Source organism: Agelaius phoeniceus, chromosome 3 (assembly GCF_051311805.1).
Source record: "Agelaius phoeniceus isolate bAgePho1 chromosome 3, bAgePho1.hap1, whole genome shotgun sequence".
Classification (NCBI taxonomy): domain Eukaryota; kingdom Metazoa; phylum Chordata; class Aves; order Passeriformes; family Icteridae; genus Agelaius; species Agelaius phoeniceus.
The window spans coordinates 35,893,155-35,908,044 of NC_135267.1; the positions used below are offsets into that span (position 1 = coordinate 35,893,155).

The 14,890-nt window shown below is 36.7% G+C and overlaps 1 protein-coding gene across 3 annotated transcripts in view; it reads right to left on the bottom strand.

Moving 5' to 3' along the window:
* The window catches only part of KIDINS220 (kinase D interacting substrate 220), a 75,477-nt gene that overhangs the window by 53,175 nt on the left and 7,412 nt on the right, over window positions 1-14,890 (bottom strand). For all 3 annotated transcript variants that reach the window (XM_077175054.1, XM_077175053.1, XM_054629520.2), the window contains exons 2-10: window positions 14,710-14,859; window positions 10,372-10,470; window positions 8,878-8,976; window positions 7,343-7,441; window positions 6,294-6,395; window positions 5,764-5,862; window positions 4,665-4,862; window positions 2,877-2,975; window positions 432-530 (exon numbers count right to left, since the gene is read on the bottom strand). In XM_077175054.1, the coding sequence (XP_077031169.1) occupies window positions 432-530; window positions 2,877-2,975; window positions 4,665-4,862; window positions 5,764-5,862; window positions 6,294-6,395; window positions 7,343-7,441; window positions 8,878-8,976; window positions 10,372-10,470; window positions 14,710-14,817 (1,002 nt within the window). In that variant the 5' untranslated portion in view covers window positions 14,818-14,859. The remainder of the gene's footprint in view (window positions 1-431; window positions 531-2,876; window positions 2,976-4,664; window positions 4,863-5,763; window positions 5,863-6,293; window positions 6,396-7,342; window positions 7,442-8,877; window positions 8,977-10,371; window positions 10,471-14,709; window positions 14,860-14,890) is intronic.

Below are 14,890 nucleotides of genomic sequence, written 5' to 3' on the forward strand. Positions count from 1 at the left end.
AAGACAAAATTCAGATATAACACAAGATATCTGAAAATATTTCAATGCTGTGCCAACTACTTCTCTTATTTTTTTCCTTACTGCTGCACATGCCTGAACTCATGCCTAGTAATATCAGAAACCTCTTTCCTCAGCTTCCAGTAGCATTTGCTCTTTACTTCTTATTGCTGGTCATGTCAATGATGCTGAGGTAAAGAATCCACATGCTCCCTCCTATCCCTGTTTGCTATTTAACAGCAAATCATATTTATCAACAGAGGGAACATTACTATTGCTGAGAAGCCTTATTTCATGAAAAAAAAATAAATTAACAGTATTAGGGGTACCAACGCTTCGCAAAAACTGAATGTGGTATGATCTTCACATCACACAAGAGCTGAGAAAAGAACAGATGTTAAAAAAAGCAATTCAATTAAAATTCTAATTGTTACCTTGGTACATGTCTCAGTATCAGGGTTGCATTGCAAGATATCCCTCACCATTGTAGCATTTCCTTTCTCAACTGCCCAATATAAAGCAGTTTTATTATCCTAAAAAAATAAAAAGAGAGTATTAAACACTAACAGTACTTTCACTTAGTTGGATTAATTTCAAAAAAAGTATTTAAAGTACAACTACTATATATTGAAAACTGCATATAATACAGCAATTTTTAGCACAGCTGAAGGCAAAGGGAAAGGTCAACAAATCTAATTGGCATAACAGAAGAATTTAGAGGGGACGATTTGGCTAGGGAGTATAAATCTATTTTGAAAACCTTTGTGAAATGTTTTAAGAGCTTTAACAATCCAAGCAGACTTAATCTGTCTTGAAAAAGTTTCTGAAACTACATGTAAGTATTCAGTTCTAACTCAAATATACAAATTACCTAATGAAATAAACCAACTTTTTTTCAGAGGCTTTGGAAGCTGGGAAGCTATAAAAGTAGATGGACAAGAAAGTCAACACAAAGAATGCAGATCAGAATACCAGAATGCAGATCAGCAAGACATTTCATCAGTAAACCTGGGGGAAGGTTCACAGCCACAAATCTGCTTCTGTTATCTTCTTTTCCTCCCAGTGATGTGTGGATGAGTGCTACCCAGAAAGTCTTCACATATGGGAAGACTTTCACAATCTTTCTGTAGCCTAGTGATTGCATCATGACTCTTTCTGTTTGATGCATATTTGTGTAGAGACATTTAAGAATAGCCTCTGAACACACACCTACTTCTAAGCAGGAATGTCAAAGTGTCCCTTGCAGCCTTCTACCTAGCCTGCTTCTTTCATTTGCAGCTCTTTCTCTTCCACTCATGGGCTCCACAGCAAACTGAGTTTAAAGCCTTTCTCAACAGTTTAACAAGCCCAGTCACTAAGATTTCTTTCCTCTCCAATCACTTGAGTTTCATCTTCTCTGTCCTTCAGTGAGCTGGCTTCTAAGACATCGGCCTGAGCTGTACATCAGTCACACAGCCAGGTGCTCCCATCTGGGTCCTTGCCCTGCCCAGCAGGGCTGAGGAAAACTCTGAGCCCTCACCTGCCCCAACACCCACTCTCAATGGCCTTTTAGTCACGTTTTATCTGCTGAAGCTATCCACCAGCTAGTGACCATATGAATGAATGATCAGCCAGGAACACTGTTGCTGGAAAGCTGATCAAGACTCAGCAGTATTTCTGAAACATCACAAATTTGGGCAGTCAACACATCTCCCCAGAACAGGCCAGCAGGCAGGTGCTGCAGTGCCAAACAGCAGGGAAGTTGCTCCCAGCAGGGAAGTAGCACTCATGTCCAATTTTGATACTGCTGGTCCTAAACTATGAGGAGCCAAAATGTTGCTCTGATGGTACTGACTCCTGCTGTGCCTCCTGTAAGGCCACAGAAGTGTTCTCTAGATCAACCACTGCAAATTGCCACTCAAGCAGCCTCACATTGCCAGAAGTCACAAGCTTCCCTGCTACCAAAGATGCTGCATCCTCCTGCTGCTTCTGTATTGCTTCTGTCACAGCAAGATGTTGAAAAGCTTCAGATTTTCAAACCCATGTCACAGCCAGAAGCTGAGACACATGGGTTGCCAATGTCAGGGTAGAGGAAGAGATTCAAACACTACTTTTTCTTGAGAATAAGAACTTGTTGGCTCCTCAGAGACGCTCTGCAGAAGCAGCAGGCACTGAACCTTTGCAGCTCTCAGTGACTAGTTAAGTTTTCTGTACCAACTTGGCAGAACCCACGTGCCAACAAAGCAGAGTGATTTGAATAACTTCAAGCAAAAGAAAGCAAACTGAATGTAACAAACACAAGTACCATGCTGAATGAGAGAGCTTCCAGTAGAAGAGTAAAACTAATACCTTGATCAAAGGACAAGAAAGAAAGAAGAGGTAGGTAGAAAACGTGGAAATCACTAACAGTATTTAACAGAAAGCAACACAGAAAATTGGTGGAGACAAGAGCCAATCAAGCACAGAATTGCTTGATAGAATAGTGACAGAATTGCTCTGACAACAGATATAATCTCTGGTGCATCACATTTCATTGATACTCTGTTTAAAATATGATTTAAATCATTATATTAAGTGCCTTTAAAAGTATGTCATTATTCTAAATCTGTTCAGTAGTGCAGATGAAGTTCAGTTTACATTTTTTGCTTTTCAACCATTATAGAATTGAGTGAAAAAACTGTGCTTAACAAGCCGTTACAATTACATGTATCTTATAGCTTAAAACCTGCACAGCAACATGATGTATCTTACTGTTTGATGGAATTTGAATTTCCTACAGAGTAGACAGTGCAAACCTTAATGCCCTGTTTTCAGGAACACAGTATAATTGTTTGGTATAAAGATTCACATGCTATTTAAGAAGTACTCTAGTATTTACACTTGTTGTTACTTGTACTTACCTGACCTCTGATATCTATATCAGCATATTTATGGAGCAGGGCTCTCACAATTTCAACGTGACCACCTCTAACAGCCCCAATCAACACTGTATCTCCACTCTAAAAAAATGTGAAAGAATATTCAACATGAATTAACATTATTTACCAATAAGAAATGCAACACAGAATGAATTATAGCTTCCAAATATGCACTATGCCTATTCATATTAAGAAATCGCCACTCATTTTCAAAAAGATACAGAAAAAAGAACTATCTCTAAAAAAATGGGTATTTAATAGAAAAAAATCTTGACTTTTTTTTCAATTGTTCAGGAAAACAAACACTCCATAAATACATCTAGCTTAAACCATTATCCTAAAAAAAATAGCATAAATTAATAATAAATATGAAAAAAGCCAACCAGGAAGACCAAGTACTCATAGTAATAACCTTCTTACAACCAAACAAGAATATTGTCAATCTCTTTGAGATGTTTCACAGCTGACAAAAGCTCCTCAAGAATTTTAAATAAATTTATCTTGTTTACATACACTATGCTATTATAAAGAAAAAAGCAAGAGGCTAATTTCATCTCAGATAAAAAAAAAATGTAGTGTGGTAAATAAATGAAGCTGTATATACATAATACAAAGTTATAGTTGTGCTTAAGGCTTCTGATTTTAACACACTTAAGGACATGCTAGAATTTCAGAAATTCAGTTCTGAAACTTCTGAAACCTTACAGTTCTGAAACTGCCTATTACTCCTTTTAGGATGAAACAGGAAAAATAAATAAAAGTGTAGCAAAATCACAGGTGTGGAACTGAGAGAACTCAGCAGAAGGAAATGCCCCATCAATCAGTCATTACATACTTGGCTGCAAACCAAGAAATTTTCTTTATCAAAACCTACTCCAGCATCTGAAACTAAGAGTACTCATTGTTAGGTGTATTTTTGAACGCAGTCAGCTGTGCTGAAAGCTGTAATTTCTCCTTCCTGAAAGCACAGAAATGCAGACCGTTGTAGAACATTGTGGCAAAAGAGGTGCTAAGAGGATTGCAATGTATTTTCTTAAATATTTTAAGTTTGCTTTGCTATGTGCCCGAGGTCAAATTTGTCATAACATGACTGTAGCTCAGTACACTGCCATCTAAGAAACGCATTGACACCTGAAATAGAGGAAAATGCATCCAAAATAATTTTAAATTTATGAGGCAAACATTAGAAAGCTTTCCTCTATTCTCTGCAACCCCAAGCAATCCAACTTATCCTGAACTGCCAGCAAGCGGATTCCCACTGTGGGCACTGTTCATGTCACATCTCTGCTGAGTAATGCAATTATGGGTCAGGTACACAGCATTACATTTACATCTCTTAACCCAGAGCTGAAGTCTCCCTCTCATATATGCAAGTTTTCTAGTAAAAATGTTTATTGTAAAAGATAAAGGTACACGCTGAATACATTCTTTTTTACAGAAGCCATGATTTACAGTTTTAGCAGCACCAACCCACCCCAAACCTACAGATTAGTTCAGAATTAGTCTTATGTTACAGATGTGTCAGATGCCCTATGTTCTCAATTCAAGCATCTCAAAGAAAAAGAGTAGCTTCAGTAATTTATCCTTGATCTCCACATAGCAACATTTAACAGTTAATGTACTTGTAAAAGAGCAATACACAAAAATACCCCTAGATGGCAGAAAAATTAGAAAGCCAGAAAAATCACATATTTACAAATCTGCATACACTGGTATTTAAACATAAACTATATAGATATAAAATGACAATTATGATGAAAATTGACTCACTCTGTCAGGAATGTTCACGTAAGTTCCAGCATCAAGAAGATCCTGCACAATTTCAGTATGTCCCTCCTTTGATGCAATCATCAAAGCTGTATTTCCATCTTTATCTGTTAGGTTTACATTTGGGTTCCTTTTCAGTATTTCTTTTACTGAGTCAGTATAGCCACCCTTCACTGCTACAATAAGTGCAGTCATAGAATTCTTTAAATAAAACCAGAAGATTTTACTGTACAGAGGATATAGCAATCATCATTATATCAGCAGATCAAATAAGAAGAGAACACTCACTGACATCACTCTCTTAATCATCCAAATGCTACTTCACTTTTGTGTTTTAAAGTGCACCAAAACACATGCTTTTTAAAAACAAAGAAATAAACTAAGAGCAATAGTAGAGAACACTTCAAATGCAAAAAGTAAAGTTCAGATCAGTTTATTCTATCTCCTAAATGTCATATGTATGATAAAAAATTTTCTTATCAAATAGGAACATAGTATTATCAAAGCACCCCAGTCTACCAATACTGTTCACAAATAGGATTCTTAAAGAACTTCAGAAATAATCATATGAATACCAAAAGTTTTCCTAATCTTCCACTTAACTTTTAATAGACTTTGGTTTTGTTTGGACCAGCAATTTAAATGTAATCTGTTTTATTTTAAAACATAATGCAGCTGAAACTTCTGAAAAAAATTCAATTTCTGAAAAGTTGCAGTCAACATTATTATTTTCAAAAGATGATTTGTGTTTGATTTCCTTTTCAAATGGCACTGAGGAATAGGATATTTGATGTATTAGGCGTGGATACTGAAGGAATTCTGATAGCATTAATCTTCAGATAACAATTACCTAAATTAATTTACAGTCATTAAAATTTACACTTAACATACTGGCATGTGCACTGTCAATACAACTCCCTAGTTACATCATTAAAAGGCATTAAGAAATTTCAGTAACTCTCACAGGCAGTCAGCAAACAGCTGAAAAACAAAACATCTCAACACCAACATTTCATCTTGTCGCATGTATTTCTTGGTATTTGTTTTATAAAAAACCCCAAATAGGACACACAGATGTACTTATTAAAATGCAGCTACTTACAGCTCCTTCTTGGTCAACATCAGCTCCCATCTGCAGCAGGTATTTCACACACTCCAAATGACCTTTCCTTGCTGCCCAAACCAGTGGGGTGGTTCCATACTGAAAAAACATTCACAACATTTTATCATATTGCTTTCTGTATTTAGTATCCCATACAATCTAGTACTTATCCTATACTTCATTGCTCTAGTTTTTACAAAAATATAATTTGGACTTATGAATTAACACAAGCATTTGAAAAGCCACTCCAATTTTTCTTTTGTAGATAGCTGTAAGAATTATTTTTCTATACAACCTGGGATAGCAAGGTTTCCAACAGCGCTGAAAATAGAAATATCAAAACCATCTTGAGTGTACTATGCAAAAACCTCTTTCAAGCATAACAACTTACACACTAATTCTAACCTCATGGGTAAAATACAACAGCAAGTGTTTTTCTAATTAAGAACTCACAGATTTCCTTTCACAGGAAATTCATTAACATTCATTCAAACATTACAGAAATTGAATGTTATATAGGTATAACTTACTTTGTCAGAGCAGTTCACTTTAGCTCCATGCTGCAGCAAGAGATGGACTATATCTGAGTGGCCACGTCCTGCTGCCCAAATGATTGGATAAACACTGTATTGCTTAGAATTAAAAAACAAATAAATAATTATAGTCTTATGCATTTTAATTATTTTACATCAACAAAACAAGTCTCAAGAGAGGTTAAACCTATAGAAGAATGAACATACAGAAATAAATCCAACTACATTACCAATAATTGTTATCTAGTACATTACCTAGATGATATCTAGGAAGATGTCCACTGTTTTGAATCAGTTTTGATTTATAACTCTTTAAACAAGGTTTGTAAATTCACATCCTTGTCTTAATAGGAACAGTTGTAAGGTAGAAAGGAAGCAACAGACAGCTGTGTAATACCCCTGAGTAATCAGGACTGCAGAGGAGTTGTGCCATGCACACAGAACTGCATATATAAACCTGGAAAAGTCAACCATCACAAAGGTTGTTCTGGCCACTGGGATTCTTCCTTCATTGTTCACTGCCTCAAACAGCAGAGAACTGACAGTATAAACAAATTGTTCAATGCCTGCACTTTTGTAAAAGATGCTTATAAATGAGCTAAATCTCAAAATCTTATGTTATTTTATTCTCCAATATGAATGGTATATGTTCACATAATCTAAATTATTAGGAAACAATTAAAGCAAATTATGGTTTCTACACTGCACACATTAGTTACTCCATTAACTTCTACAGTTGCAGAAAAATGACAGCTGTTATACAAGTAACATTAGATACACTACTTATCTTTTCTATGATTTCCTTTCCTGATAATTTGAATCTCAATATGAGCTATACACTAATTTGCTTCAATTTAAAAAAATTCAAAATTATTAAAAAAGCCAGTGGCATTAAAACAGATTATTAAAGCAAATTCTTTATAAAGTACAGTAAAAAAATATCATATTGCAAAAAATGCAAAATGTTTGATCAAGATAATAAGATAAGTGTACAATTCAGGACTTCAAACATTTGGGAGGAGGAGATGTTTAAGACTAAAACTTACCATGCCTGTGATGTTTGGATTTGCTCCTTTCTCAAGCAGCAGTTTAGCCACTTCAGTGCGACCTTTATATGATGCCCACATCAGGGCAGTCCATCCTCCCTAGCAAACACAAGAATTGTAAAAACTGAAAAATACTTAGAAATATAACTTTTATTTCATTCTGCATTTGTACTAAAACTATTCTGCAAATTCAAAATATAGTAAGGACTGACCACACAATGTTGTAATTCTATTTATTCAAAATAAATATTAAGCTCCTGTATGGAAGTACTAATTTCCTGTTATATGCAAAATTTGGGAAAACATCACGTTCCTAATGTTGCTGAACACTGGATTCAGATTTCAAATGCATACAAATCCAACCACTGGATTAAAAAAAAAAAACAAGAAACACATCAATGTCTTAAAGTCTAGATTCCAAATCAATTAACACGGAAAGTTTACCTTTGAGTTCTGTAGCAGGGAGTAATAAGAGCAATTAAACTACAATTCAAACTACACTGGTGTGCTCATTTAAGTTTGTAAGCTAGGAGACAATAAGGTTTTCACTGCCTAAGGCATTTGACAGGTCAGGTAAACAAATATCATTTTAAAATAACAGTATACCTCCAATAACCGTAAGCACAGTTTTTATTCATTTTTTTTTATTCACTTTTGGAATGTTTGTATCCTTTGTATTCACTTTTGGAGATGTGAAAGATCCTTCTGACTGGCAGAGGTCTAGAAATCAAGCACTTGGCCATGTGAATGTGCTTAACGTTAAACAAAAAGTCTTGGTTTGTGAAGATGCCTCAGCTTTCAGACAGAGTGGAACTTCAATTAAAGGAAGCACTTGAACTCATCCCTAGTGGTTTTCCACATTTTAACTTCAGCAGAACAAAATTAGTCCTTGCAGGTACCTAATTCCATATTCTGTCAATGGGGACAGTTTATAGCTCTTCAGGGCCAGCTAACCTTAGACTCATGTCAGCTTTTGTAACTCTTTAGATGGGCTGGACTGCAGTCCCCACTTTGCCATATAAAAATTTGGCAAGATGAATGAAAGCAAGTATTAGGAGACTGAAAACAAGGGCTGCTGTACAAGCAATCATGGCTGCCCAGAGTAAAAGTAAATACGGACAGGTATCTTCTGGGAAAGATAATGTTTATTTTACCAGAATACTTAAAAAAACACAAAAAGCCACTACCACCCAAAAAAACCTCCAACAAAAAAAAAAACCACAAACCAATCCTCCTCCTGCAAAAAACTCTCACAACACAAAACACACCTCAAAATCAAACTGTTTTTTAGTTTAGCTTTTTTTCCAAAGCAAATTAAGGGGGGAATAGCAGCCCTAGTAAACTACCATTATTAACAGTAAAGCAATCATTTGACAGCTGTAAAAAGCAATATTTAACTATATATTCTTTTCCTTTCAGCAGCACTGGGTACATAACATAAAAATGAAAGATCTTTCCTTATTTTTATGGAATTGAAAACCTCCAACTCACACAAGTGTTTTTCTATTTTATTTTTACACTAAGCCAACACATACCAAATCCCGATGCTCCAAACTGACATTATAATTGAGTAGCTCTGCTACAATAGCTGCATGTCCTTCTTTAGCTGCTGAAATAAGGGCTGTCCAGTTATCCTAGGAAAAAAGGAAAAAATGTTATAAAGTAATATTCAATATTTCAATACAAGTAACCTTGTTTTTCAAATGTTTAATCCACAACAGGAAATATGAAGCCCTTAAAATAGCTGTCCTTTAAAAAAAATAACAATACTAATAAACTCACAGCATGCCAGTTATACCCAGGGAAATTCAGAGCAATTACTCCAAATATCCCCTCCAGTTTTGTGCTCTCCTATCCAATATCTAGCCCTTTCCACTCCTCAGTTCACTGCAGGTTATCTTAATAAATATATGGAGGAAGCAGCACCTACAAAGGACTAGAAAATGAGGTCAAGGTATTAAAAACTACTGAGAGGGAATGAGATGCTAACCAAGACAACAGAAAACAGTGGCAGTAAATCTCCACAGATAGTGTGTGACAGCACTCAAGGGACTGATATGCAGGGTAATCTGGACCACAGCTTTTCACACTTTTGATCACTTCAGGAAGCTACATTCCCCCTTGCATTATGCTTATTTCCCCCCCACCGCTCAAAGCTCATCCAGGTGTGATTTTTTATATGCTATACTTATAAAATATAGCAACAGTTTATAAGGTAGCTGCCCTTCTAGAAGTATAGAAATTGTAGCATTTACAGCAACTGTAATAAAATGTCCAATAACAATAGAGACTTGGTTGGTTGGTAGGTTTTGGTTGGTTTGGATTTTTTAGGTGACAGATTCCACAGAAGACTTTTCCAGGATATCCATGTTACTACACTTAAACTAAGTGCAGAAGTAAAAAAAACAAGTGATATCCTTCCCCTGGTTATCACTCTTCACTGGACTATACTAGACTTCACTGGAGCCTTCAAAACTTTCTAACAATATCTCTGTTCCATTCACCCCTTTTGAGCATCTTTCATCTGGAGTCAACCTCTTGCTGAGGCACAAAGACAATTCATAGATGTGAAACCTCTCTCTGCCACTGTTCTGAAATAATCCTTTAACCTAAATTCTCTCTAGGTATTTGCTGTAAAAACACCAAAACTAAATTAAAAAACCCCAAACAAATAAGGAAAAATTCAACCCACTGACATACCTCAACAACACTGAGATGAGCAAAATACTTGGACCTCATCTTTGATGCTGTATTTCTCCATTCTGATTTCCCAGAAGACACACCAGCAAATTCAGCAGAGATTAAGATTTTTTTAAACATCTGAGGAATATCCCTACTCTTCATGAGGGCTCAGAGAAATACATGAGCTAAGCAATTTTGTATAAAGTTTCTCTTATGTGTCATCATTTTCCACCTGCTTTATTCCCTCCTGAGCTCAACACTAACCTAAATTCCCACTCCTCTCCCACTCCTTGAAATTTCTTCTTCTTCCACTGTTAGGTGCCATCACATAAAACACTAATACTTACTGCATCTTCCAAGTTGCAATTAGCTCCCTTCTTGAGAAGCTCCTGGACAATTTCTAAATTGCCTTGCTCAGCAGCCAACATAAGTGGAGTCTGGCCATTCTGAAATCAAAGTGACAGGAAAATAGATGCACTGGGAAATTATGACAATGACACACATAACCACACAATAAAAACCCAGAAACTACAGAGCAACATTGTTTCCATTTTTAATTACCACTGAGAAGTAGTAAGAAGGAGTGGTGTTGAAACCACACTGCATACTTGCAATAAAAATGGAGAATATGGTATTAAATCCTGTCCCATAGGGCTTTAAAAAACAAACAGAAAAAAACCCAAACATTTCAGACATTAAAAAGGGCCACTAAAAGGAAAAAAGTTGCATTATTAAATATCTACCTTTTTGAATGATTTCCTCACTGCAGACATCATCAGTACATGTTACATCGCTACAACTTAGAATAACTCATTCACATTGTAAAAAAATTAATAAAGAAATATCTCTAGCTCTGGAACCACAATGGCCATTAAAACATGCACACTGGTTCAGAGGAACAGTTGCTAAAGCATTGGAAAAAATAGTCGGGTTATATACCCCAGTTTTATCTCACAGCACAGGAAATACAGACATCACTCCTGTCCTCTGCAACATGGGTTCTTAGCAGACAGTCTCATCTCAGGGAAGATGAAAGACAGAAAATCTGGTTTATTTGCCTTCAGAAGTACTTTAAAAGTCAGTTAGAATCTGTCACCCTTCAATCAGCCTACTTTTGTGTCAGCAAATTTCTGAGATACAATTCCTCTGTATGCTGAAAAGTAAAACTTGCTGAATTTTACAGTAAATTTATTAATTACAAGTTTAAAAAAATACGAGAATTTTTCCTGACCTTGCTTCTATATTTTCTCTGCACCATACAGAAAACCAAATTAACTAGTTTCTTAATAATGTAAAAGCTACATGTTAGGAGCTATATACCAGCAATTTCCCTGGAAAGAATAAAAATCAATGCAGAACCACAATACAGTAATATCACTAATCTCCATAATTGAAACTATTAACAATATGATTACTAAAGATACTTGATGATTCTTTCTGCTCTTTCCACACATAGAATCACAGAAATGCATGGATTCTTTCAAAATTGCTTGCTGGCCCATCAGCTGTTCCTTATGTAATTATATTTAGGAAGTAATTTTTCACAAGGAAAAATTACGCCCTCATGTAAGTTTATGTTGTTATAATTGTATACATTTAAAAGGACACCATTGCTTTTAGATCCTAAAGTATCTTTCGTATCAACAAGAAGTAGTTTTAGGTCTGATCATTAAAAAAAAGGAATTAAAATGCTCAAAAAATCAAGAGAAAATAAAATGCTACTTTTTAGAAAAGAACAGCTCTCTTTGGAGGAGAAAACAGTCATAACTTCTGCTCTTTAAGATATGCAAGTTAATAAGTTGGGAATACACATGCCAAGTGATTTCAGAAATCCTGACTGACCCCTCTTCCTTCTGTGATGTCATCACTGGGCAGTGGATGCAGAGCTGAGACATTGTTTATGCCATACCTAGCAAGGATTTCAACACTGTCTCCCACAACCAGGGGCACTAATGAAGTACAAGCTAGACAAATGGACAGTGAGGTGGACTGAAACTGGCTGCAAGTGCTGGGCTCAGAGCACTGGGATCAGCAGTACAAAGTGCAGCTGGAGGCCAGTCCCTAGTGCAGGGAATCAATACTGGGATCCTATTTAACCCTTTCATGAAGGATGGGGCAATGGCACAGAGTGCATCCACAGCACCTTCAGAGCCTGGACAAAGTTGGGAGGAGTGGCTGATGCACCTGAGGCTGATGCAACTCTGCAAAGGGCACTGAGGGGCTGGGCAGACAGGAACCTCACTGCAATGAGTACAGGTGTCTGGCTGGGATGTCCAGAGGGAACTGCACTGAACCTTGGTGAAGAGAGGCTGCACCAGACACAGGCAATTCCAGCTGGCTCCAACCAACCCACCTCAGGACACAGGACTACATAATCTCCAGGGATCCCTTCCAAGCAATGCTATGGCAAAACAAATAAAACCCCCTATTTTAGCCTGACCATTCTTCTCACCTCCTTCTGAACAGTTACTTTTGTTATCACTCTGACTGTCTTCCACAAGTGGGTAACACAAAAGCATAATACATTCCAAACAAAAGTATGTCTGGATAAGAAGAGGCTGTGGATGATAAAATTATTCCCTTCTGTAAGAAGTGTCATACAGCTGCAGACTGGCTTTAGTTTTCTGAGACAGATGTAAAATTTTCTATAGGGGTACTGAAAACATCCTTCCCTTTTTGTAAGAAGACTCCTAATGTTATAAGGTTTTAGCAACCATCACAAAGATTTCACAACACAGAAACAAAAGATAATTATTGTATCTGTAACCTCCAGATTAATTCTCAAAAGTTGTCCAAGAGTCTAGACACTCCACAACAACTAAAAGCCATATTTCTCACATACACATCAAGTACGGTCTATTTGTACACCACAGCTCTGTGTAAGTGTTGGAACAACCAAATTATAAAGGAGCACACCTACATCTTTTTGGGGAAATCAATTAGTAGTGTCACCTTACAGGTTAGCGCTCTCACAGTCGGTGACAGAAGATTCAGAATTGAACATGGAGAAGCTCCTTCAGTACCAAGAGCAGAAAGAAAGGCACATCAAGGGAAAGTGGAGGCTGTTAGGATCAAACTGCATCACACAAAGCAAATGTCTATCATTAGCTGCTAATTCATGTGTCTGGTATGAGAGAGAAAAAAATCACACAAGCAGAAGGATGTGCAGAGAAAAGACAGAGAGGCTGAGACTTGCCCCACTTAACTGAAACTGATGGTGTTAATGCAATAAAACTATCCATACACAACTGATTGGGACATCCCAGCTTTTCTGGCAACTGACCACAGTCAAGATAAAAAGGGTTGGTAACAATGTGGGTGATCCTACCAAGTCACAAGTCACTGCAGCCTGGGAGGTCCTGGCGTTAGCAAACCTTAGCTTGCCAGCAATCTTTTTAGAAGTCCAAAGGCATTCTCCTTTTGGTATTTTCTTTTTACCCAAGAAGAAAAGATGTCTTGGTAAGTCCAAAACTGGAAACTGAACAGCACTCAAAGCCACTGAATTCCAAGGAAGAGCTACCATTTAAACAAAGCTCCAATCATTACACATATAGAGCATGCCCGCAAGGGGTTTGAAACTGATGCAAACCACACACCTCTGTCTGCAGAAATGACCTTCTCCAATGCAACAGATAAGAAGACTGAAAACAACAGGTATTGGGGAAATGATCTCTGCAAAAAAGGCAGTTAACGAAACCCAAGACTACATTTAGTCCCACCAATAAGTGAAGAAAAATTTAGAAAAGAAGGTGAAGGCGGTTACACTTGATAATATCAACACGATCTCTCTGATTTCGGCCATGTTGTTGAAAGGAGTTGCCAGCAGAGGAAATAGACATTCCCCTTCTCAGATATGCTAAATGCCAGGTGGTGAGGTTCATGTGTATGCTCTGAAACTTAAAAATTCCCCCATCTGAAATACCTCAGCATATGTGCACACACAGCATGGAACAAATGTGCCAAAAATGAAAGAAAGCTGTCTTAATTGAAACCAGATCTAACAAGTACAGTAAGGCTAAATTCTGTACATTGTTGTCACATTTGCATGATGCTTTTTGGGTTTGAGTAATATACGCTATTGGATTTCTTTCCAAAAAAATATTCTTTCCATCTTATGCAGATTTGAAACACCTATCAAAATAAAAGATTCTGAAAAACTGTCCTATAAACTCCCTACTGCATATCACAACTTTTGTGTACTCCTGGTAAACTCTAGACTTACCTCTTGGATACCTATTTTTTCACCTAGATGAGCATATGCTCATGTAAGTTGCAATACATGCTCTCATTTGTATTGTATAACAAAGTATCTCTTGACTGAAAACCATGTTATGAGGCAAGGGTTATCATCATACCAGGTTTCACCACAACATGAACAGGGCATATGCAGTTGGAGGTGTGAACTGAGAAACAATTCTTAGCCACAGAAATACAGGTATAAACTCCATTCACAACAGACCTGCATTTTCCAGCTCAGAAGAACTCTCTAGAAAGCAAATACTATGAAAGATGCTTGAGGCGCTGTCAGAGACTGAACATGCAGTGTTCAGGTTATGCAAAGTAAGCAATCACTTCAAAACAAGACTGAAATTTGTATATTAAATAACCAATATGATCTCACTAATTATTCATTCTATAGCTAATAAGCTGCAATGTGAAATTGACCTTTTAAAAAATCATCTTACCTCATTTCTCTCATCAACATCCCTGCATTTCTCAAGAAGTGCTTTCAGAGCAGGAACATTTCCTTCTTCTACGTAGGTCAACAGACTGTGGCTCATCAGACTCGCCATCTTCACACACTATTTGCAGGGCTTCCAGATAACAAAGCTTACCTGTATTTCAGGAAAGGGAAAAAAAAAAACA